Raw genomic sequence first — 23,782 nt, forward strand, 5'->3', positions numbered from 1 at the left:
ATGTGTGTTAAGTTTTCTTTGCGGAAATTTATAAAAGGACTCTAGGACGCTATTCCATGTGTGAATTAGTACATATTATTTGGGCATAAACTGAGCCATTTGAAGTTTGAAATTCATGTGGTCATGCATCCGTCTCATCGGAGACTGCAAACGTGCTGTCAAAATATCAACTCGTCAGATTCAAATGCGCTCATGGCTCTTAAAGGAGATGGGAGATGGCACTCTCATTGGTTTATTGCACGTTACGCCCAAACCACACCTACGGGTAATCAGGCTACTTCAGACCAACCCTTTTTAGATATGCGCCGGGCGCAAGAGTCATTTATCCACCGGAACCATAGCAACATTGCCATAGATCCGCCCACAAAGCTACTTACGATTCAGACCGTTAAAATAGGGCCCTGTGTCTCTATCCCTCCCCTACACAGAGACACTCTCTCTCCCCTACACACAGACACTCTCTCTCTCCCCCCTACACACAGACACTCTCTCACTCTTCCCTACACACGGTCTCTCTCTCCCTCCCCTACACACAAGACCCATGGTCTCTCTCTCTCTCCCTCTCATATGGGTTAATGGTTTTCCGACAGCCATCCCTCATCAGTGACCGCCTGAATCTCTTAATGACTCTTTGCCTTTGACAGAGTACCTTACAGAGGCCAGTATCTTACTCCACCTACTAATCCCCGCCACCATCATCGTCATCAACTCACTGACTCGGCTGAATTGAACATCAAGGCGCCTCAGTAGGTCGATGAGGAAGGGAATGGAGGAAGTAAATACCTTCAGGAGGAAGAGTCTGTTTGAATGTCAACTGGTTTAATGACGAGGAGGTGGAGGCTAAGGTCCACCCTGAGGAGGTGGAAGCTGAGGTCCACTCTGAGGAGGTGGAGCTACCGTCCACTCTGAGGAGGTGGAGGCTAAGGTCCACTCTGAGGAGGTGGAGGAGCAGGGAGGCTGTGTTATCTGATGACTGGAGGAGGGGTGGATTATTTGTGGACCCAAAGCCTCGGCGGATTGGACTCAGCCAACAGAAACAAGGTTAAAAGATATCGATCAGAGAATCAACACAAGGAAAAGGTTGTAAGGCTGTGTGTGCGTCTGGGAAGTGGAAGCCCAGTGTGTGTGTATGTGTGTGTGTGGCCGCCTGGTGTGTATGTGTGTGTGTGGCCGCCCGGTTTGTGTTTCTGTGTGTGTGTGTGTGTGTGTGTGTGTGTGTGTGTGTGTGTGTGTGTGTGTGTGTGTGTGGCAACCCGGTGTGTGTGTGTGTGTGTGTGTGTGTGTTTGTGTATGTCCGCCCATTGTATGCGTGTGTGTGTGGCCGCCCAGTGTGTGTGTGTGGGTGTGTGTGTGTGTAGCCGCGTGGTGTGTGTGTGAAGTCTGACCACACTGTGAGGGTGGGATTCACCATTAAATGGATAACAGAGCAAATCCTGTGATATGTGCTGTTCAGTGTTGGTCTTCATATACTCTGTGTTCAGATGAAGAGGGACATGTGTAAAGCACACCACAAACATAACAGGTTCACTGTACACGTTATGATATCAGACCCCGTGTGAAGTATGTGATGAGTCTCATCAATATATATATTTCACATCAACCATACTGCCAATTGAAAGATGAGTGTTATGAAAGAGCAGTGCTGAGCGTAGCACTGAACCCAATGTATGGTGGTGTAAAGGGTGGTGTAGTTGAGCCACACACCCTCTAATCTACCCATATCTCCCCCCTTCTCTGTCACGCAGCTTGCCCACAAGAGACGGAGCCAACGGAACGGACAGACCCACAATGCATTTCGGGATCGCCCCATGCAAAGTCAATGAGATCCGTCAATGGACGGATGCAGTGGGCAAGGGGAGATGGGGGACGGACGCTGTCGTCTCTGTTTCCTCTGTTTCCCTCTGAGCCCCCCCCCCCCTGGTGAATGAACTGACATCCCCCTTCCCCAACACTTCAGAGAGAGAGAGAGAGAGAGAGAGGGAGGGTGAGTGATAGACAGAGAAATTGAGTGGCAGATATATCTGTGGTTTACAAGGACACACACACACACACACACACACACACACACACACACACACACACACACACACACACACACACACACACACACACACACACACACACACACACACACACACACACAAACCCCAACTCTCTCCTGCACACACACGCAGTACCTTTCTTTGAAGAAGCCGCGGAAGCCGAAAGCGATGAGTTTGAGGATCGACTCGAGAACAAAGGTGGAGGTGAAGAAATAGTTACAGTACTTCAGGACCAGGTCCAGAGACTGTGAGCGAGAGACATAGAGACACACAGACAGAGAGAGAGAGAGAGAGAGAGAGAGAGAGAGAGAGAGAGAGAGAGACACACACACAGACAGAGAGAGAGAGACGGACAGACAGACAGACAAGAGAGGCAGATTTGACTGTGAACAATAATTTACACAAGCAGAATTTATGTGGTACTTTTTTTCTTACTTCGTCTTCTGATATTGTTTAGTTTGTGGCTGATGTTTTAGTCACACCAGAAGAGCTGAAGCATTTGAGGTAGACTGAGAATGACAACAATCACCCACAATCGTTTTGAACTGTCAGACGGGGGAGGTTCATCATCAAGACAAACATCCGCTGGAGAGCTGACCTGCTGTAGGGTGCTGTAGGGGGCTGTAGGGTGCTGTAGGGTGGTGTAGGGTGAGCAGTGTTGGGCGTAACGCGTTACAAAAGTAAGTGGCCGCCCATTCATTCCTATACAAACTGCTCAGTGGCGCAGGGTAACGTACAGGAGCGATTTGCTTCCGCGTTATGGGGCCAAGACACGTGGCCTAGTCCGTGACGTACCGGAAGCAGAAATATAGAACGCATGCGTGCCCATCCCCCCACTCCGGTCCAACAACAATATAAAATGATACCGTAATGCACCTGTTCTTTGTCTTTGGATCTTTTGAATAAATGGATCAATACATGATGAATCACAATGATCGCAAGCAGAGGACCGCGAGAGTTATTGAGCAGCAGATGAACCAGTCCAAAAATCAGACACGTTAACGGAGCACTGAACTAGGCCCTCTCGGATGCCATTTGGTTCTCTACGACTCCTTTCAGCTGCACACCCCTCTTCCCCAGCGAGATAACGGCTAATAAAACGCTTGAGGTGGCGTTTTGAGGACATGGCATGAAGTTAATTATGAGCCTTTGATTGATATCCAGACATTTTTTGCGGAGACACATTCCTGTTCCCCACTTGAATATTGGAGTGAACGGAGATATCTACTTCTGGGCATGGGTGGATTACTGCACGGGCACACCGGGCACATGCCCAGGGGCCCAAGGGCCCCCCTGAGCCGCCCCACAAGTTACTAACAGTGGGGTCCAGGGCCCCACAAGTTACTAACAGTGGGGCCCAGGGCCCCACTGTTAGTAACTGAAGTAGACTGAGCCGCCCCACAAGTTACTTAGTTACTCATTTTGCACGGAACAGAGCCTGGAAAAAATGCATTTCATAGGTGAAATGCATTACTGTCAATTAATGTAAGGAACTGTTCGTATTGAGTTGCTTTAAGTCGTTTTTATTTGTGGTTGAAAGCGGTGCATTCGAAATTCGTTCAAATCGCCAAAAATTGCATCAATTATGTATTTTTTTTATCATGTTTTGGTTAAATAAAGATGCATTTATTTGTAATAATTATTGTGAGGTTGCCTTTCCTGTGCTACAAATCCAGCTGAGTTGGAGGTATAGGCCAATGACTTATTATCGCCAATAAGTGTGTGTGTGTTCTGGGTGCGTGTGTTTATGTTGGAAGGGGGGGGGGGGGGGCTGCGGAGTCCACGTGCCCAGGGGCCCGATATGTCATAATCCGTCTATGCTTCTGGGTCCCATGATTTGAGGGACCCGTCCACAGCCCGCTTAAACAGCTGCAATACCAGGCTTGGCCGCTGAGCACTGGTGGATTGCGGAAGTATGCAGTGTTCCTGGGGGTTTGGTTACAATCCGAGCCACACAGACTCCAGCCCTTGTTTGGCTGTATATTTTGTCTATTAAGACTTTGTTGTTTGGTCCTAACCAAAACATTAATAGGCTATAAGCATCAGTTCCTTGTAAAGTCTCTGTGGGGCTGAAATGTTGAATGTGTTTCATTATTTATGCTGTTCTCATGCTCTTTTTTATTACTGCTATTTCAGGGCAGGATATATGCTCAGGTTCTAAAATACTTAATTACAAAACATGCCCTGTCTGGTGGCTGTTAGACGTCATTCTTGAAGTGCACTTTTATTTTATTATTGAAATAGTATAAACTATTAACATGTTTGATTTCATGGAAATGCAACTTTTTTGTTAAATGTTTGTGTGGCTGCACTTTGTAACTCAGGAGCTAATAAATGAGGCATAGAAAAAGAGTTTGTGTCATGTCGTGTAAAGGTTTTGGTTGTTTAATTATTCTATATCATAACATTATTGTAATTCAGCTATTCATGGTACACACTAGGGCTGGGCGATATCGGCCAAAATGAATATCTCGATATTTTTTTACTATATCTCGATACACGATATATATCTCGATATATTTTGAATCTCCTCTAGAGCACATCATAAATGCTAGATTCAACCATGTCTGGCATAATGTTACGTCAGTAATAATTCTAGTATTCGTGAAATATAAGTCTGCATGTAGATTACATGAAACAACATATTGTTTAAACTCATTAGTGCTTTGTATTGGAACAATTTAGAACTTGCACATAAGAAAAGGAAAATCACAGCAAGTTAGATTTACCAACACAGCATTTATTCAAACCGTTAATTATTTATTAACTGTTAATAATAATTATTATATATACACTGCCAGACGACGGATCCAATGCTATTCTTTTTCAAAACCAAATTCTCAGTTTCCATCCTTTTTTCTCTCTCTCGCTGTTCTCACTCACCGGTCGGAGATACACATACCTACAGCAGCGCGCCGTCCAGACTACGTCACACACGCGCGTCCATGAGAATCTCGCGGACTCGCAACGGGCGGGGGGAGTGAGTGTGTTTGTGCCATTGCATGTCTTTACCTTTTGTGGAAGAGGGAGAGACGTCGGACGCACAGAGCTTTTGGCCGTGATATTATACAATTATATTATATTATATACTATTATATATAGAGCTCCGGGAGTCGCAAACGGCAACAATCACTTTCTCCTCCATGCTGCAGTTCACCCCGGACTGCACTGAGTTTGACGGTTGAACGCTGATTGGCTGTTTACGTGACACATGTCACTCAGTGACCACGCTGTTGAACGCTGATTGGCTGTCATCACGAGAAATTAAAATACATTTCAACTTTGTCGCGACACAAATCCTCGTGAACGCGCTCGCCTCTGCACAGCGAAAGTGTGGCGCGACAAATCAAAACTTGGTGCCGGTTTTCTCTCGCGAAGAATTCGCCCGATACGCGTCTACGTTCACTTTATATGGGATTTTGTCGCCCCGTCGCGTTTGGTGTGAACGCACAATGAGTATGCCGGCGGCGGCAAAAAGAAACAGATTACGTGCCAATTTGTATTCGATTCGCGACAGGGGCATTTTATACATCCCCTGGAGAACATCTCGCGATACATCGCATATATTCGATATATCGCCCAGACCTAGTACACACTACATGCAGATGCAATATAGACCTCATTAGACTTTAATGTTTGCCCCCCCCCCCCCCCCTCCGCCTTGTCCTGAATGTTTATTTTGGTGAAAGTAATAAGTAACTTATTACTCTACACAGAAGGTAATATTGTAAAGAAACTTATTACTTTCAAATGCAAGTAACTAGTAATATGAATTATATTACATTTTGGAAGTAACTTGCCCAACACTGAGGGTGAGGTAGGGTGGTGTAGGGTGGTGTAGGGTGGTGAAGGCTAATGTATGGGACTGTAGGTTTTACTAGTGTCCTCCATTGACCCACTATGAGATAATATGTGTTGACGGTCCAAAGGCTCCTGCTTTGTAAGCTAAAGGGTTGCCTTGAGTTTGAGTGATCAGGGACCAATCCGGCTCTGAGTCTGGCCCTGCCTCCACATGAAGGTTGAGTGACAGCAGAGGGGCGGGTCTTACACGGGGCTGGCTGTAGTGCTCCAGAGACATGGTGATGACGTTGAAACAGATGATGAAGGTGATGATGAGGTCCAGCCAGTGGTTGGTGCACAGGGTGTGAACCATCAGACGGACTCTGCTGTAGCTCGAGTAGTACGGAAGCTTCTGGGCATCTGGTGGGGGGGGGGGGGGAGAGAGAGAGAGAGAGAGAGAGAGAGAGAGAGAAGTTTCAATCCAGCCCTTTTTATGCAATCAAGAGACAAATTTACATTCAGATTCAAATTCAAATTTTGCTCAAACTACTGCAAGCAATTATTGAACCCATCCTGCTATCTCTTCTCTATGGAAGTGAAGTGTGGGGCCCACAAACAAACACACTTTTTGACCAATGGGAAAAACATCCAATTGAAATGGCAAACACTGAATTTTGTAAAAGCATTCTGCAGGTATACAGGACAACCACTAACAACACCTGCAGAGCTGAATTAGGTCAGTATCCCCTGCTATTATAAACCCCAAAACAATCAATTAAATATTGGCTACATCTAAAACAAAGTGACCCCCACTCCTTCCAGCACAAAGCACTGCAAAGCCAAGAGATGAACAGGAGTCCCCTCACTCTGCTGGCCCTCAGGCTCTGTCCACAGACAGGTCCCCCCTATGCTCTGCCTCAGGACCAGCCTGAGAACATATCAATTAGACTCAACCAAATTATAAAACATCAGAACCAAACCTACCTCACCCATTTGAACATTAAAACACACACACAGAGCAAAATGCAGTCTTATCTGGCCCCAAATAGACAGTACACTGTGGCCCCCTACCTGACCACATTGACTGATGTTAGACACAGAGAGATGTTAACAAAGTACAGACTGAGCACTCACAGCCTGGCCATAGAAACAGGCCGACATAGGAAATCATGGCTTCCCAAAGAGGAGCGGCTGTGCCAGCAGTATGAAGAACATGCTGTAGAGACCGAGCAGCACTTCCCCCTCAACTGCCACAAATTCAAAAATGTCCTTGAAGTATATTTTAGCAAATTCGGCCAAAAACACCCACATTTTATAAACTCCCATATAGACCAACAAAAAATATTAATGGGAGAGAGAAAAGAGCGCCGTCCTCGCAGGACAGTTTATTTCAGCTTGCCACAACATGAGAGGATGACATTCTACACCAGGCCTCACTGTTTAATTTTGTTTTATTTTAATGATTATTCGTAACCAAATTTTTTTTTTATGTAGCTTCTCTTTACATTCATTTAATTTGACTATAATATTACTATTATTTCTATATGTAAAGATGTACATCTGTATGTTATGGAATATTGTTATAGGTTGACGTTCTCTTTTGTTATTCTACATAATATTTGTAAAACTGCAATGCTTTGGCAACACTGTTTGGTTTACCACAATAGTCATGCCAATGAAGCTTTTTGAAATTGAAATTGAATTTGATAGAGAGAGAGAGAGAGAGAGAGAGAGAGAGAGAGAGAGAGAGAGAGAGAGAGAGAGAGAGAGAGAGAGAGAGAGAGAGGGAGAGAGGGAGAGGGAGAGGGAGAGAGAGGGAGAGAGAGGGAGAGAGAGGGAGAGAGAGTCAGAGGACTGGATCACTTGAGGATATTAAAGAGATTGAGAGAGAGGAACCAGACTGGAACCAGACTGGACCCAGACCGGAACCAGACTGAACCAGACTGGAACCCATCATCAGTCTGCAGTATTGGCCCATTAACTCCTAATGTCCTTATCAATGTTCATCCACAGTCCACGGTAAACATCAGTCTGCTGTGAGCACCAACAGGATGTATCTCCTCCATTGACCATACCTCTCTCTCTCTCTCTCTCTCTCTCTCTCTCTCTCTCTCTCTCTCTCTCTCTCTCTCCCTCCCTTGTTTTCTCGTCTTCTCTGTCTCTTAAAATATTATTTGTTTCCTCTAACTCTATCTCTCCTCTCTCCATCTCCAGCCCTCCCCTCCACCCCTTCTCGAACTCTTCACCCCTCCTTCCCCTCTCTATCTCTTTCCCCTCCACCTCTCCCCTCTCTATCTCTCCCCTCTCTATCTCTCTCCTCTCCTTCCCCTCTCCTCTCCTTCCCCTCCCCCCTCCACCTCTCCCTCCTCCTCCCATAGAGACTGCTCCTTACTCCTCCTCTTCTTCTCCATGCGTCGCTGGCGCTTCTCCTCTCGGCGCTTCGCCTCCTCCACCTCCTGGTGCTGCCGGCACTTGTGGAAGTTCTCCACTACCACGCCCACGAACATGTTGAGGACAAAGAAACTGACGATGAGCAGGAAGGAGATGAAGTACAGCAGCATCCAGGGGTTGTTGTTGGTCACCGGCTGGGGGGAGGGAGGGAGGAGGGGAGAGAGAGATAGAGAGAGGGAGACAAAAAGGAGAGAGAAAGGGTGTGTGTTGTTAAAGGTGGAAAGTAAGATAGATAAGGACATGATTATGAATGATGATGACAATGCGATGATGGGGGTAGAAATGAGGGTGTGGAGAGTGCGAGAGAGGGGAGGAGAGAGGGAGGGGAGGGGAGAAGGGGAGAGAAGAGAGGGGAGGAGGAAAATAAACAGAAAAAGGGTCATTCATATTGATGGGTCATTCATATACATCCATGCATCATAAAGAGAGCATGTCTAGACGTCAGAGCCTCCCGTATCCCCCTACAGGAGAGGACCTCCGTGTCTCTGCTCCTCCAGTACCTGCTGGTCCACCCCCACCGCGTCCAGTCCGTGGTACATGATGTTCACCCAGCCATCCTTGGATGCCAGCACGAACAGGGACATGAGGGCCTGGGGACAGGGAGCACAGGGGTGAATCCACCAGTACAGACTGGTAAAGAACCATCACAGGCTTTTGAAATGTTAAGAGCTCAGGCATCTTGGCCTTAGTAACCTCATTATTCAAATGAAAAGAAACCTTTACACCGTTATAACATGCTGAAAGGATTTTCATTTTTTTATTATTATTATATTATTATTATTATTATTCATTTATTTATTAGTTATTAAATTATTTCTGTCTGATATCTATTATCGCTTTTAACTCAAACTTTTTATTTATTTTTATTTAAAAATGTATCGTTATTAAGGGATATATTTTACGATGTCAATGACTACAATTTATCAGTGGTGTTCATAACTCAATGAAATACTAATTACAAAAACAAATCATGCTAAAGAAACACACACACACACACACACACACACACACACACACACACACACACAAACACACACGCACACACATGCAAACACACACACATGCAAACACACACAAATGCAAACACATTCACGCACAAACACACACGCACACACACACACACACGCACACACACACGCACACACACACATGCACACACAAACACACACACACACACACACACAAACACACACACAAACTTAGACACACACAGGCTCTCTGTCATGTCTCACCTGTCCCAGGTTGTCAAAGTTGTACTTGTGGTGGACCCACTTGTAGTTGGCCTGCAGGCAGTCGGATCGGTTGGTGATGTTCCTGACGTCAAGTCCGAAGCAGTAGAAAAACTTCCCTTTGAACAGCTGGCCGGACGTTGGCGACAAGGACACAGTGAAGGGCTTCAGTCACACTCAGAGAACACAGCTTCACAACACTTCACATGGACGCCACACAACCCAAGCAGCCACACTAATGAGATGGTCACAGAGGTGTGTGTGTGTGTGTGTGTGTGTGAATGTGTGTGTGTGTGCGTGTGTGTTTTGTGTGTGTCTGTGTCTGTCTGTGTGTTTATATGTGTGTGTGTGTGTGTGTGTGCATTTTTTTTTGTGTGTCTGTATGTGTGTGTGTGTGTGCGTGTGTCACAAGCATCAAAGCAGCAGAGAGACATCGAGGCTCAGAGAGTGGAGGAATGTGGGAGTGGAGCGCATTGGAAACACCGTCTCTGTTTGATCACTAATGGACAAGAAGTAGGAATAGGTGCACACACTCAAATACACACACACACTCACGCACACACATTCTAAACACATACACACAGACACATATGCACACACTAATGCAGAAACAAACAAACATCCTACACTCAAACAATACTCACGCAGTAACACACACACAAAGACAGATGTACACAAATACTCGCACAAATTCACCCACATGTATACACCCACCCACCCTTACACACACACACACAAAGACACACATGTACACGTACACACATACCTACAAACACTCGCACACACACACACACCGCACCTGTACTCCCAGGATGCCGAAGATGATGAAGAATGCGCAGCAGATGAGGACGATGTTCCCGATGGGCTTCAAGGACGTGATCAGCGTCTCCACCACCAGCTTGAGGCCCGGAGCCCGGCTGATCACCCTGGGGGGGTGGGGGAGACAGAGGGGGAGACAGGAGGGGGAGGGAGGAGACAGGGGGGAGACAGAGGGGGAGAGAGAGGGGAGATAGAGGGGAGCAGGGGGGAGCAGAGGGGAGACAGAGGGAAGCGGGGGGGAGACAGAGGGGAGAGGGGGGAGGCGGGTGGAGACAGGGGGAGACAGATGGGAGCGGGGGGGAGGCAGGGGGAGATAGAGGGGGGACAGAGGGGTGCGGGGGAGAGAGAGGGGGAGGCAGGGGGAGATAGAGGGTCACTGGACCGACCACACAGAGGAGCTCAGAGCTGAAGGCAACCATCTTTAGAAGGTTCGATGTGGTTTGTATCTTCTGGACCACAAGTTGAGCTTCTTCTAGACTAGCATTGGCCCCATTTTTTTAGAACAACAAACACAAGGAACCCTTTTATATCAAATGCACTTTGGAACAAATAAATCCGCATAATTGTATCCTCCAAATTTGCCCAACACACTTTTCTTTGTGTTTAACTGAAACAAAAAACAGTGGTGGTTTACTTGAACGGTGGCCCTGCTCTAGTTCTATTTCATTCTTACTGACCGCTAGAGGCAGTGCTTAGCACTGGATGTTATCCATCGCGCATGCGCAGGTCGAGTACTTAATATCAACAAAGTCACACATGACCGGGGTTGACGTCGGGCCACCCGTCTATATAAGTCACTCTCCAAGATGTCCCTGGTATCTTCTCGCAGTAGCGTATAGAGGTTTAGATTACGAAATAAGGTTAAAAAAAGCAATATTAGTCGTTGACTCTTTGCTGGTAGCTCTGCAACCGCATGGTTGGAGCCACAGATTCGCTCTCCAAGGGCTGCGATTAATCACGCACGGCTATGATATGAACGCGGCCTACCAGTGTTTTCGCCGGTGAGGTCGGCTCACATAACGCAAGGCTAAAACAGCGCAGCGTCTTCACCAGCTGAAGCGGTTGCTAATGCCGCGTTTCCACTGCAGGGTGCGGTACGGTTCGGTTAGCACCAGTCTGGCAGGGAGGGGGCAGTATAGCCCAGCTCAGTTCTGAGGTCGCGTTTCCACCACCGACAGTACCCTTTATGGTAGGCCGGATGTCGATCGCCGCGGCAGCTACGTAAACATCGCGACATCATAGCTTGAAGACCTTCTCGTTCCTCACTGCTCCATCAAGCTCCCTCTGCACGTCTTCCTCCCCAAGAATGCAGAGGAACGTCTCCACCTTGTTCGCCCAAGCAAGCGTTTTACGCGACATGTTCATTGTAAATAATAATACCTTGAGGCTACTGTTTGTTTGTTTTTATCCCCACGTTGCCCGGAAGTGACGATTCTGTCGACCAATCAACGGAGGGGGTGTGTAGCTCGAATTTTCCGGCACCCTTTCAGGCTTCTCAGTACCCCAACGGAGGAGTACTGAAGACGAGGGCAAAACGAGTACGGCTCAGTCCGGGTCACGCCCACTTTTGGCGATGGAAACGCAATCCGTACCGCACCTTTGCGAACCGAACCGTACCGCACCCTGCAGTGGAAACGCGCCATAAAGGTAAGTATTCTCTCTGTGTTAGTGTTAGAGTAAAGTAAGTTAAGGGGAGGCTGTTTTTGGCACCAGCTTAAGCTTTGTTTTGTTTGCCCTCGCTGCATCTGATATTGCCAGTACCGGCGTTTGCTGCACTTTGTGGCAACTTTGGTTTTCAGTAATTAGAGGCTCCCTGACGAGTGTTTTCGCTCATCAAAGAAAAATAAATTGCACATTTATTTTGAAAGGAAAAAAATAAAAACTTACGTTGAGCAGTTTGCTGCCCTTTTGTTGAATTATTACTGATCGTTGCTTTCGCTCAGTAGTAAGTACTTCACTCTGGAAAGAGACTATTTTGGATAGTAGGAAGAATAATTACATTAATTCCCACCATGTGGGGCTCACATGGTTGCTGCACTTGTATGACTCCACTGCTAGCCCTAGATGGACATGATGAATGCCCTGCATGCCTCAGTGCGGTCCACCTGAGGAAGGGGCTGTCCGACGATCAGTGTATGAATTGCAGTTTCATGCCACATGGGCAGAAAGTGGCAAGACTAGCCGAGGTGGAAGGACCTCAGGTTGAAGTTGAGCTTCCCCCGCCTGGAAGAGAACCAGCGGTACGAGTACGCTCCCCACCCAGGGCTGCCCCTACCAGGTAGAAGGATGGGAAGACTGAAGGTTATGCTGCCAAAGTGGACAAGCTAGTGTCAGAGTTAGCTGAGATAAAGAGTTTGCTCTTTAACCTTCAGCCAGTCAGGTTGGCATCAACCCAGGGGTCAACCCCCAGGCTGAAGCTCCAAACACACCAGAATGGGACGGAGATGCCCTGTCTACGAGGGCTTCCTGTAGCCAGTTCTATGAAGACAGGCCGGGACAGGGCGAGGTAGAGGCTTCTACCCAGACTTCTGAAGACTGCTCCCAGCATGTAGGAAGTTGGTCTACGGCAGGCTCAGAAGCTTCCCCGGCCACGGTTAAGCCAGTGGTCCGAATGGCACTGGCACGCTTAGGGTTGGATGAGGCTCCAGCAATAATTGCTCCAGCTAGTGCATTCTTTAGGCGTGTCCTGCCACAAGATACTTTTTCTGTGCCTCCCTCCCAGGCATATATTGAGGACTTCACCGATGCTGGTCAAACCCCAGATCTCTATCTCATCACACCAGTGACAGCAGGGCCTTGGCTTCAATGCAGAATGCCAGCAAGCATGGACTTGACCGAATGCCAGCCGTAGGGCCGACCATTGTGGCCCCAGAGGAGGTGTTGAGGCCGAACGCTCGCTGTCCCAGGCCACAGTGTCGCATCACTGATGACCTATTAACGAAGTGCTATGACACAGCAGCACATATGGGCCACATCGGGAACTCCTTGTCCCATTTGATACTGGCCCTGTCTCAGTCCTTGCAATCATCCAGTGCAGATACTTCAGTGCAGAGTCTAAGTGACACGTCCTTGCATGAGAGCTTGGTAGGCTGATGTCGTCGCTTACACTTACGCTCGCCGAGCAGCAACTCATCTGCTGGGGAAATTACACTACAGACCCTTGGGTGGTGGCCACGCTTTCCTAGGGGTACAATCTCCAATTCCGACGCCGGCCCCCAGTTTACAGGGGGATTAGACTGACTACAGTCAGCGATCTCACAAGGCGACAGGCCCTCAGCCAGGAGTTATCCACCCTCCTGGAGAAAAAGGCCATCGAGCCCGTAGATCCTCAGACACAGCAAGGTGGGTTTTACTCAGTGTATTTTTTAATTCCAAAAAAAGAGGGTGGGTTTTGGGCCCGGGGACGGGCAGAGCAGGACACCGCAGCCCTCCTAGGCCATGTGGAAAGGTTGGGTCTTACAGTCAATTATGGCAAGAGTTGTCTAATACCCAGGCAACAGGTACTGTTCCTTGGCATAACCCTGGACTCCGTCCAAATGCTTGCCTTCCCGCCTCAGCGGCGGGTAGAGGCCATCCTCCAGATCCTCCTTCATTTTCAGGAGGACAGGATGGTAAGGTACAGCCTTTTCCTCAGGCTGTTGGGAATGTTGACGTTAGTAACGTCAATAGTGCCACTGGGCCGCCTCTACTTGCGCCTGTTCCAAGTTTGGACCAATGGCCTCCACTCCGAGGTTGCACGGATCGAAGAAAGTCAGGGCGTCCAGTCAATGCCTCCTGGCATTACAACCCTGGAGACGCAGGGCATATCTTGCCAAAGGTGTGACACTGGGTTCGATACCCTCACGCCACGAGGTGGTGGTGACCGATGCTTCGCCCTCTGGCTGGGGGGCAGTGTGGCAGCACAGGGCGGTGAGAGGGCTCTGGAGTGCGCAGCACAGGACATAGAGCATAAATGTGCTCGAGCTCCATGCTATTTATTTAGCTCTCCATATTTGAGGGGCAGACATGTTCTGGTACGATGCGACAACAAGTCAACTGTCTACAATGTGAACCACTAAGGGGGCACAAGGTCGGCTCAGTCATTACAGGTCGCACAGCGACTCCTTGTATTGGCTCTCCCTTACTTTTCCAGCCTCAGAACTATGTACCTTCCACAGAATACACCTCCGTAAGCCACAGAACACGGTGGCAGACTTTTTTTCATGCCAGAAACCTCTGTCGGGGGAGTGGCGACTCCATCCAGAGGTCGTAGAGGCAATATTGAGCAAATATGGCACAGCAGAGGTTGACCTGTTTGCCTCAGAGTCCACAACACATTGCCCTCTCTGGTTCTCTCTGTCAGAGACGAGTCTGATGGGACAGGACGCCTTGGCACATCCAGGGCAGTGTCAGCTCCTTCATGCCTTCCCGCCATTTCCACTGATAGGGTTAACCCTACACAGAGTTCAGAAGGGGAACCACAGACTCCTGCTGGTTGCCCCAAACTGGCAAGAGAGACCTTGGTTTCCAGTAATGTACAGACTGCTGGATGGAGATCCATGGTGCCTGCCGAAGAGGCGGGACCTGCTCTCACAGCTGGGGTGCCACATCTGGCAACCCAGACCAGAGTGCCTGCAGCCATGTGGGTTTGGCCCTTGAGGGGCCAAACCCACATGGCCACTTATAATGGCATGTGACCAGGAGGTAGTTCAAACCATCATAGACTCAAGGGCTCCCTCCACCAGGGCATTTCATGCTAACAGGTGAAAGATATTTGTGAAGTGGTGTGAGGCTCAGAGAGAGGTACCGGAGTGTTCCTCAGTGCCAATGATACTGCATTTTTTGCAATCCTACCTGGAAAGGAAGCTATCCGCTTCCACCTTAAGGGTCTATGTGGCTGTCATTTCAGCCAGGCACATTAAGGTTGATGGCCAGACGGTAGGGTCTCATTCTTTTGCTAAAGGAGCCCAGTGGAGAAACCCCCCACGGGCTATCAAGGTTCCCTCATGGGTCCTACCTCTGGTACTCAGAGCCCTCCGTCTCCCCCCGTTTGAGCCCCTGGATCAGGTGCAACTGAAATGGCTGTCGGCAAAGGTTGCCTTTCTTCTAGCGAGCGCGTCAGCCAAGCGGGTGAGTGAGCTTAATGCGTTGTCAGTGAGTTAACAGTGTATACGCTGGAACTCAGATGGCACAGGGGTGGCACTGTGGCCCAACCCATCTTTTTTTACAAAGAGGAGTGTCTCAACCTCCTTGGCAGCACTATGAGGAGTGTCTCTAAGTGCGGTCAATGTAGCGGCTCACCGCACAGTGGCTGCAGCTGTTTTGCAGGAACCCTCAGGCCCTTCCTAAAAGGTGGGTACAGGATTGGTAAAAGTCATCCAGTGTTAAGCACAGTAAGAATGAAATAGAACGAGAGTTACGTATGTAAATACAGTTCTATGAATTCTGGATGACCGCCAGAGTTTTCTGTCACTCGGAATTTTGCGAGAAGATTCTAAAGGGACATCTTGGAGAGTGACGTGGGCTTATAGACGGGCGGCCCGACGTCATCCCCGGTCATGTGTGAATTCATAGAACCGTAGTTACATACGTAACTCATTTTAGCTTGTTCTACATCCTGTTTCAGAGTGTAAATGAGGTGCAATTCTTCCTCCACACCTGAGGGGGCGCAGTGTCCGCAGCAGCCGGAGCACTCTGAGCACGCCCAGGATCTTCGCCCCGCCTGCCATGGACACCACGATGTCAATCAGGGACACGAACACCAGGAAGCCATCCAGGACGTTCCAGCTGCTCCTCAGATAGGTCTGTTCCCCCAGGTAGAAGCCCATGGAGACCACCTGAAACACACACACACACACGCACGCACGCACGCACGCACGCACGCACGCACGCACGCACGCACGCACGCACGCACGCACGCACGCACGCACGCACGCACACACACACACACACACACACAAAGAGACACACACAGACAGACACAATGACGGACAGAAACAGACAGAGACACAGCATATCAAATATTGTCATGGTTCTGGAGAAAATATCTAGTTTTGAGGGTTGGATATAGAGCTGAGGTGATGGTGATCGACTCCCTTTGGAGAGGTATTGGGTTTGATGGCCGCCGTGTCTTCGGTCTACCTGTAGATTCCCTCTGTCAGACGCCTCGCCCTTAGCACACGCGGCGTCTGACCCAGGTCGGTCTAGCTGTAGGCTCCCTGGGTCAGACGCCTCGGCCTTAACACACGCGGATGTGCTGCCTGATGTTAGATATTTAACCTGCAGGCCCAGACCCTACTGGACTTTGCTCTGGATCAAATGGTCTGCTCGTTACTCCGTATTAAAGGTGTTGAGGAGGTGGGAATCCCTTCAGTAAGAATATGAGATGAACTATCTATATTTTATTACACATATATATATATATTAGTGGTGGGCATAGATTATTTTTTGAAATCTAGATTAATTCCAAAAATAATCTAGATTAATCTACACTGTAAAAATGTTTTCGAGCTGTACTTCATCCAATTTATAATTGTCCTTCCATGCAGTTTAATATTATTTGTTTTACTTTTCCAATTAATATTTTTTCATTTATTAAATTGTTTAAAATAAATATTTTTACATTAAATTTCGCAAAGAGCTCAAACCAAGACATTTCTGTTTTGACAAATGCATAATTTTAGGATTACGCATAGGTTCGCCGCACATGCGCATTCGCACATAAAACTAAACTTGAGCAGAGACCACGCGGCATCAACCGACCTGGACCTGTTCCTGCGCCAGAGAGAGACTGGTAGCATCATATCCACATTTTACGGATTATATTCTGGTAAGTGAAAACAACAATAATCATATGCTGCTGTTTTTAATGCTGTTATTTCTCTGTTTGTCACTGGCTATTTCTCTGGTAGGTGCTAACTAAATGTAGCTTGCTAGCTAGCCTAGTGTAGCTAACGCATGGTTCCCGCGGGTCCTTAAAAAGTCTTAAAAAGTCTTAATTTTTTTTGTGTAAAATTAAGGCCATAAATTGTCTTAAATTTACTGTAAATTTGCTCTAGGTATTAAATTTTGCAGAGGTTTTTTTAAGACTAAGGGAAATTGTCGCGCACAACAAATCACCTAATGCGTCTTTTAATTACGGCATTTTCAGGAGTGTTACGTTACGTTAACGTTGACATCAGTCATCGGGGGGCCGGTTGCATCTGCAGCCTGCAGCTGCGTCTGTAGGCTAGCTTGCTGGCGCTACTTTTAGCTAGTGACGGTTGACATCATTGGGCCAACTTGCGCTACTTTCAGGATGGGACAGTGCAAATTCAATGAGAAATGGTTTGAGGAGGATACGTTTCGGGGGTGGTTGGAGAAGGCAGGTGACGAGGCAAGGTGTCGTTTATCCCGAAAGGCATTCATACTAGGGACCATGGGAGCAAAAGCTCTTGAGTCCCACATGAGGTCGCAGAAATATATCCGATATACTCCGTGGCAGCTAGCGGGACTACACCGATGCCCGTATTATTTGAAAGAAGTGGACTGAAAAGTTCAGCATCCGTGGCTAGTACTTCACATCAGACGGCGTTAACCGGCTTTGTGTCGCCACCAGAAACCCAGAAGGCAGAGGTATTGTGGGTTCTCCACACGGTGAGCAGACATAATTCCTTCAAATCGAACGAGGACATTAGTAACGTCTTGGCTGATATGTTCCCAGATTCTGAGTTTGCGAAGTCGTTCACCTGCGGTGAAAACAAAACGGCCTATCTTGCCAAATACGGGATTGCATCTTTCATAAAAAGAGAGCTGTCACGCAGCGTAAACGATAAACAGTACGTCCTCATGTTCGATGAGTGAACAAAACCACTAAAAGCAAACAGATGGATATCCATGTGAGGTACTGGCCCACGGACGACACTGACAGCCATGTCTTATCGCGGTACTATGGATCACAGTTCATGCTGGATCATTTTAATGTAAGTATTCCAAACAGTAAATTTATTAAATTGTGTGACGGGCTTTGACCTTTTGCCAAAAATCATATTCGAAGTTTGTTTGTTTATTAATATTAATATTCGAATATTTATTAATAATATTTTGACCATTAAATTCCTTCAGTAAGACCTGGATTGGGCTTCGCGGGGTTTGTTTACCGGCGTTGCTATGGTTACCGGTCCTGCGTGTTCCGACGGTTTATTAGGTATCTAATAAATCGCTGTCTAATCAATACTTCATTCAATGCCTCTTCCGTGGTCATTACAATATTATGAGTAGACTGCGTCGGGTTCTCCGACGCTCTCCCTCTTGGCCTGCCATAACAGGTTCGAATATTAAGGGCTGCCTAATATTCGTTTGAATTTTGATTTATTTTTGATATTCGCATTATATTCGAATAAGGAAGTTCGGCTTCAAAGCGTGTGTGTGTGTGTGTGTGTGTGTGTGTGTGTGTGTGTGTGTGTGTGTGTGTGTGTGTGTGTGTGTGTGTGTGTGTGTGTGTGTGTGTGTGTGTGTGTGTGTGTGTGTGTGTGTGTGTTCACTGTCAGCCGTGTTTACATGGACACATCTGATCCGCATAGATCAGCGGAAGAACAGCTCAATCGGAATAGAAAAGGATCATATAATACGCCTCAATCGGAATACAATTATCTGTTCGTAATATAATTCTATTCGGCTACAGAAGAGGTGGTGTAGTCTGCTATAATCGACATGCATAAACTTATTCCGATTAGTTTGGGGTTTAACTTAGGAAAGCTGCAGTAGTTCGCATTTGGTCCACTCCGCACTCCAAACTTGACCGCTGTCAAGGACGGTGGATTTATTGCCTGATTCATGTCTTTGTTATCACTCCGTACTAGTAGTTACAGTAGTCCGGTAACATATCAACCCCAGCGTGTCCGGTTGCTAAGCGACGGGTCATGGGTGACTATGGGTGACACGGGTGCGTTAATGTGTTCGCGTATCGTCGTGTCCACGCGCTTCCGAGATAACTTTGCAAGAGTACCACTACTGCTAGTACTACGGCTACGGTTGATCGATAAGTGACTCAATTATACACACCTTTTCTATCAAATAATTTTTCTGAAATTTTTTGGGTCTTAATTTATGTATGTGTTTGTCTTAAAAAGTCTTAAAAAGTCTTAAATTTGACTTTAAAAATGGTGCAAGAACCATGTAACGTGACCTCAACATTAATTAAAAGGTAATATAAGTGAAACTCATTTAATATGTGGTTTATTTGACATTGGTATGCGGTTTTATTGCAGTGTATTTCTAAATACTCTCACTCGTATACGACGTTTGTAAATCGGCACAGCACCATTTTGCGAACACACCAAGCGCGTACCTCGCGTACCATGTACGCGCGTAACGCAGCTAAAATGTTGCTTGACCATTTTGTGTCAAAAATGGTCAGATACGCGCGTAACGCGCGTAGATGAGACCCCCCCCCCCCAGCCTGTGGCTGCGCTGGATTTAGGAGTCCGAGGAAGGAAACCCAAACGCCGCCGTGTTTGGGTGGATGATAGAGCTTGGATCGGGTTAGATTAAATAATCTCGGATATAAATAACAATAATCGGGTTAAATAACTTCACATGGTGTGTCTGGTGTGTTTCCAGCATTCGTAGTGTTGATCAGCAGAGAAATAGTCCGCCAAGACGTTGAGGTTGCTTAGCAATCAGAGACTCTGTCCATGCAAGTGAACGGAGCGTTCACTCTTCGTCATAACTATCAAACCAAACATCCTTCACATTCACCGAGCGAACCTTATGAAAGTAAAATGCACATTTCTCGCTAGAAATGTTTCCGTAAACGCATTTAATGGCGTAAATATGTTACTATTTCCACCCAGAATAAAGAAAGTTGCCGGCCGTGGCTGCCATGGACATGGCTGCGCTGGAGTCCGAGGTAGGAAACCCAAACGCCGCCGTGTTTGGGTGATAGAGTTTAGATCGGGTTAGATTAAATAATCTCGGATATAAATAACAATAATCGTTTTAAATAACTTCACATGGTGTGTCTGCTGTGTTTCCAGCATTCGTAGTGTTGATCAGCAGATATATAGTCCGCCAAGACGTTGAGGTTGCTTAGTAACCAGAGTCTCTGTCCATGCAAGTGAACGGAGCGTTCCCTCTTCGTCATAACTATCAAACCAAACATCCTTCACATTCACCGAGCGAACATTATGAAAGTAAAATGCACATTTCTCGCTAAAAATGTTTCCATAAAAGCATTTAATGGCGTAACTATGTTACTATTTCCACACAGAATAAAGAAAGATGTCGGCCGTATGCTTCTGTCCAAGCTCACTACTCTCTGCCAGTGACGTCGGGTCAAGCTCAACGCTGATTGGCTATTGCCAATCAGCGTTGGCTGGCTTCTTTCAGCTAGAGTTGCGTTCCATCAATATGACTTAAGGGAATTTCCGCTAAGTAACCATGGCAATTTATCCGACCAAACTAACCTGGTCGGGAGCAGGTTAACTGTCAGGCTAACTTGAGCGGTGTTTCAGAGAAATCCATCTGTCAGCAACAATTGTAGGCTACCATCAGAAGGTTCCGCCAAAACTAGTCCTCACAATTTTGTCATAGATGTACATATATAAAGTACAAACAGCGTATATTTTCACTAAGGGTCTAATGATGCAAATTAAATAATTCAATTAATTGCTATATCTATTATAACTGTGGCTATTTTCACAACACATTTTCACACAAATGTATGTATTATCGCGTGATCACTAATCAGCTGCTGGGTGAATGGTCTAGCAGCACTGCGAGTGATATGCGCGACCCGAGTTCGCGTCCAGACTAATGCTAGTATTCTTGGCGTTGGCTTCATTTTGTAATAACCTTTATTAATTGTATTAATTCCCTAATTAAGAATATTCAAAGAAATGGAAAATAATTGGCATGAAAAGTTATTTGATTTCTCTAGTAATCCTTCCTATATTACTATTACTTGCGTGGGGATAGAACCCCGGACGACCGGGTGCAAGTCCGACACGTTAACTCGAGACTATCTACCTGCTTTAAAATCCATGGTCAATATTATATTAAAATATGTTACGCTTAATACTACTCATGCATTCAACAGATCGCCGATTTTTGTGTCAGGCAGCCTCTCTGTTTCTATTATTGGTTACGGTGTTCCCTTTTTGAGTTATTATATGCGTGTACTCCTCATAGACCTCCACAAGTATGGCAAGCCGAGTGTGCCACAATTCGACTTCAATGAAACGCGTTCTGAAACGCCAGCACGCGCGCCAGAACGCGTTCCGGTTTTCCAGAACGCGTTTCATTGAAGTCGAATTGTGGCACACTCTGCTTGCCATACTATGGCAATCCGCTGGAAAAGATCCCGCTCGGTCCTTTTCGGACATTTTCGGACATTTGATCGATGATTCGACATTCACGGTTTATTCAACGCTGGTTACATATCTCGTGAACGCGCGTAATCCAGGATAACGTTAGCCTGGCTTGAACTAACCTGAGCAAGGCGCGGCTGAACTGCGTTGATGGAACGGCTTTAGCCTCAAGTAGAAGTTGGCGCTAGTTCTAACCAGGCTTAATCAACTAATAGCCGCTTTCGTTAGCTACTTTGATGGAATACCCCTCTGCACTGACTAGTTTGATAGTTTGATGGGAATTTCCTTCCACGTGAGTAACGTCAATACTGAACTCCATTGAAAAAAACCGTCAAATTAACGCAACGATGATTGTGATGGATCGCCTGGTAACTGGTCATTTAAGTTACATTGTTACCGAAATGAGTCCACATTTAACTACAGAATATGTGCCGAATTACATTGAAGTGGCTAATGAATGTTATCTTTTCAATATTATCTATGTTGTTTATCCTAGACTCCTCTAAACAAGGCTTGTTGTAAATGGTTTTTTTTTTCTTATTTTTATAAGGGAGTTCTGCAGGCAGCTTGACAGAGTACAGTATCTCCACACACCTCCAGCATTTCAGAGCAGATGATACTGCTTATTGTTCCATGACTTTAAACATAATTTCATATACTTATTCATATGTTAATTCTTAAGATCTCTGTGGGTAGTTAATTATATTTTATTATACATTTATTTAGCAAATGTGTGTGTGTGTGTGTGTGTCAGTCATCATGGTCATTTAAGTTTTGTTTTTTTTACTGAAATAAGTCTACATTTGCCTACAAAATAGGTGCCGAATTATAACAACAAAATGTTATTTTTTTATAAATATCATCCATGTTGCTTGTCCCTAAGACTACTCAAACAAGACCTGTTTTAAATTGTGTACTTTTATAAGGGAGTTCAGCATGAACCAGGCGGTTCAGTTTCTTTTCCAGGCTGTTCAGTTGCTTTTTAGCGCCTAGAGCAGAGAATACTGTTTTTGTTATTTTCATGATTTTGAAACCTAATTTTTCACAGACATTAATTAAAATAAACAGAGTTAAACTCAAGACAGGTGCCCAGGTAAAGCCTATGTATGAGAAACATTGCTAACGTTACTGTACTACGAACATAGATTAAACAGATAGTTAGGTAACTTCAGCCTTAACACACACATACACGCACGTCTCTATATGGGTGTCCACACAGGTCTCCAACAGTACATTGTTTGCATTAAAGTTAAATCATAATCTGTCATTGATTTGAATATTTAAATTTGTTATGTTTACAAAGAATGAGATAATCAAACTGTCTTTCTCACTCACTCTAGCTAGGATATCATCACATTCCTCTATCATCGGTGGAAAGATCTCTTCAGCCACGACCTTATCATCGCTGCTGTTAAGGTAGGACAGAGATAGAAGCAGAGAGACACAGACAAACGCCCTAGAACAGTTGTTTGGAGACTCTCACTTTTTACTGTTTGGGGGGGGGGGGGTTCGCTTGTCCCTCAATTTTTTTTTCTTCTTTTGTTTCCTCAGGTATCTGATGAATGTGGAGGTGCAAGGACTGTGACTATTCATGTACCAGAAGATCTGAATTGCTTAAGCATTATAGACTAGATCATCAACATTATGGAAGGCACCATCCTTACCTCTGTCTATATGAAAACTGTCCATTTTCATGTAAAACATGGAATGCTTTAAAGAAGCATCTTTCTACAAACCACTTTTCTCAGCAATCCTCAACAGAAGAGATCTCACATTTGAAGTGCCACGTTTGTGGGTACTCGCAACTTTCTACTGAAACTGACTTTTTTCACCACATTGGCCAACATTTGAAGAATAATGAATCAGTTCCTTGTATGTATGTTGATTGTTCATATCAAACCAACATATATGGAAGTTTTCACACTCACAAATGGAGAAAACACAAAGTGTGTACAGTTGGAGATTTAAAACCTGGAATAGTTCACAGGTCAATCGTCAATCCCTCTGCTTTAGATTCAAGTAACAGTGACACTGAGTTGAATGAAGATTTACTATTTGATGAACCAACTTTTGAAGAACCTAGAGATTTGACAAAAGATGTTGAGCTAAAATTAGCCTCAGTTTTACTGAAATT

General features: G+C 46.1%; 1 protein-coding gene and 1 long non-coding RNA gene across 2 annotated transcripts in view; one reads left to right on the plus strand and one right to left on the minus strand.

Moving 5' to 3' along the window:
• The window catches only part of cacna1hb (calcium channel, voltage-dependent, T type, alpha 1H subunit b), a 48,091-nt gene extending 31,873 nt beyond the window's left edge, over nucleotides 1–16,218 (minus strand). Inside the window, exons 1-7 of the mRNA XM_060072839.1 lie at nucleotides 15,959–16,218; nucleotides 10,302–10,428; nucleotides 9,506–9,631; nucleotides 8,774–8,863; nucleotides 8,215–8,407; nucleotides 6,091–6,242; nucleotides 2,178–2,287 (exon numbers count right to left, since the gene is read on the minus strand). Coding sequence (XP_059928822.1) covers nucleotides 2,178–2,287; nucleotides 6,091–6,242; nucleotides 8,215–8,407; nucleotides 8,774–8,863; nucleotides 9,506–9,631; nucleotides 10,302–10,428; nucleotides 15,959–16,128 — 968 coding nt within the window. The 5' untranslated portion in view covers nucleotides 16,129–16,218. The remainder of the gene's footprint in view (nucleotides 1–2,177; nucleotides 2,288–6,090; nucleotides 6,243–8,214; nucleotides 8,408–8,773; nucleotides 8,864–9,505; nucleotides 9,632–10,301; nucleotides 10,429–15,958) is intronic.
• Nucleotides 16,219–16,793: 575 nt separating this feature from the next.
• Nucleotides 16,794–23,740, plus strand: LOC132451223 (uncharacterized). Its single transcript, XR_009523997.1, has 3 exons — nucleotides 16,794–17,129; nucleotides 22,989–23,064; nucleotides 23,200–23,740. It is a non-coding gene; the product is annotated as an uncharacterized LOC132451223 (long non-coding RNA).
• Nucleotides 23,741–23,782: the final 42 nt, after the last annotated feature.

This window comes from Gadus macrocephalus, chromosome 2 (assembly GCF_031168955.1).
Source record: "Gadus macrocephalus chromosome 2, ASM3116895v1".
In the NCBI taxonomy this organism is placed as follows: domain Eukaryota; kingdom Metazoa; phylum Chordata; class Actinopteri; order Gadiformes; family Gadidae; genus Gadus; species Gadus macrocephalus.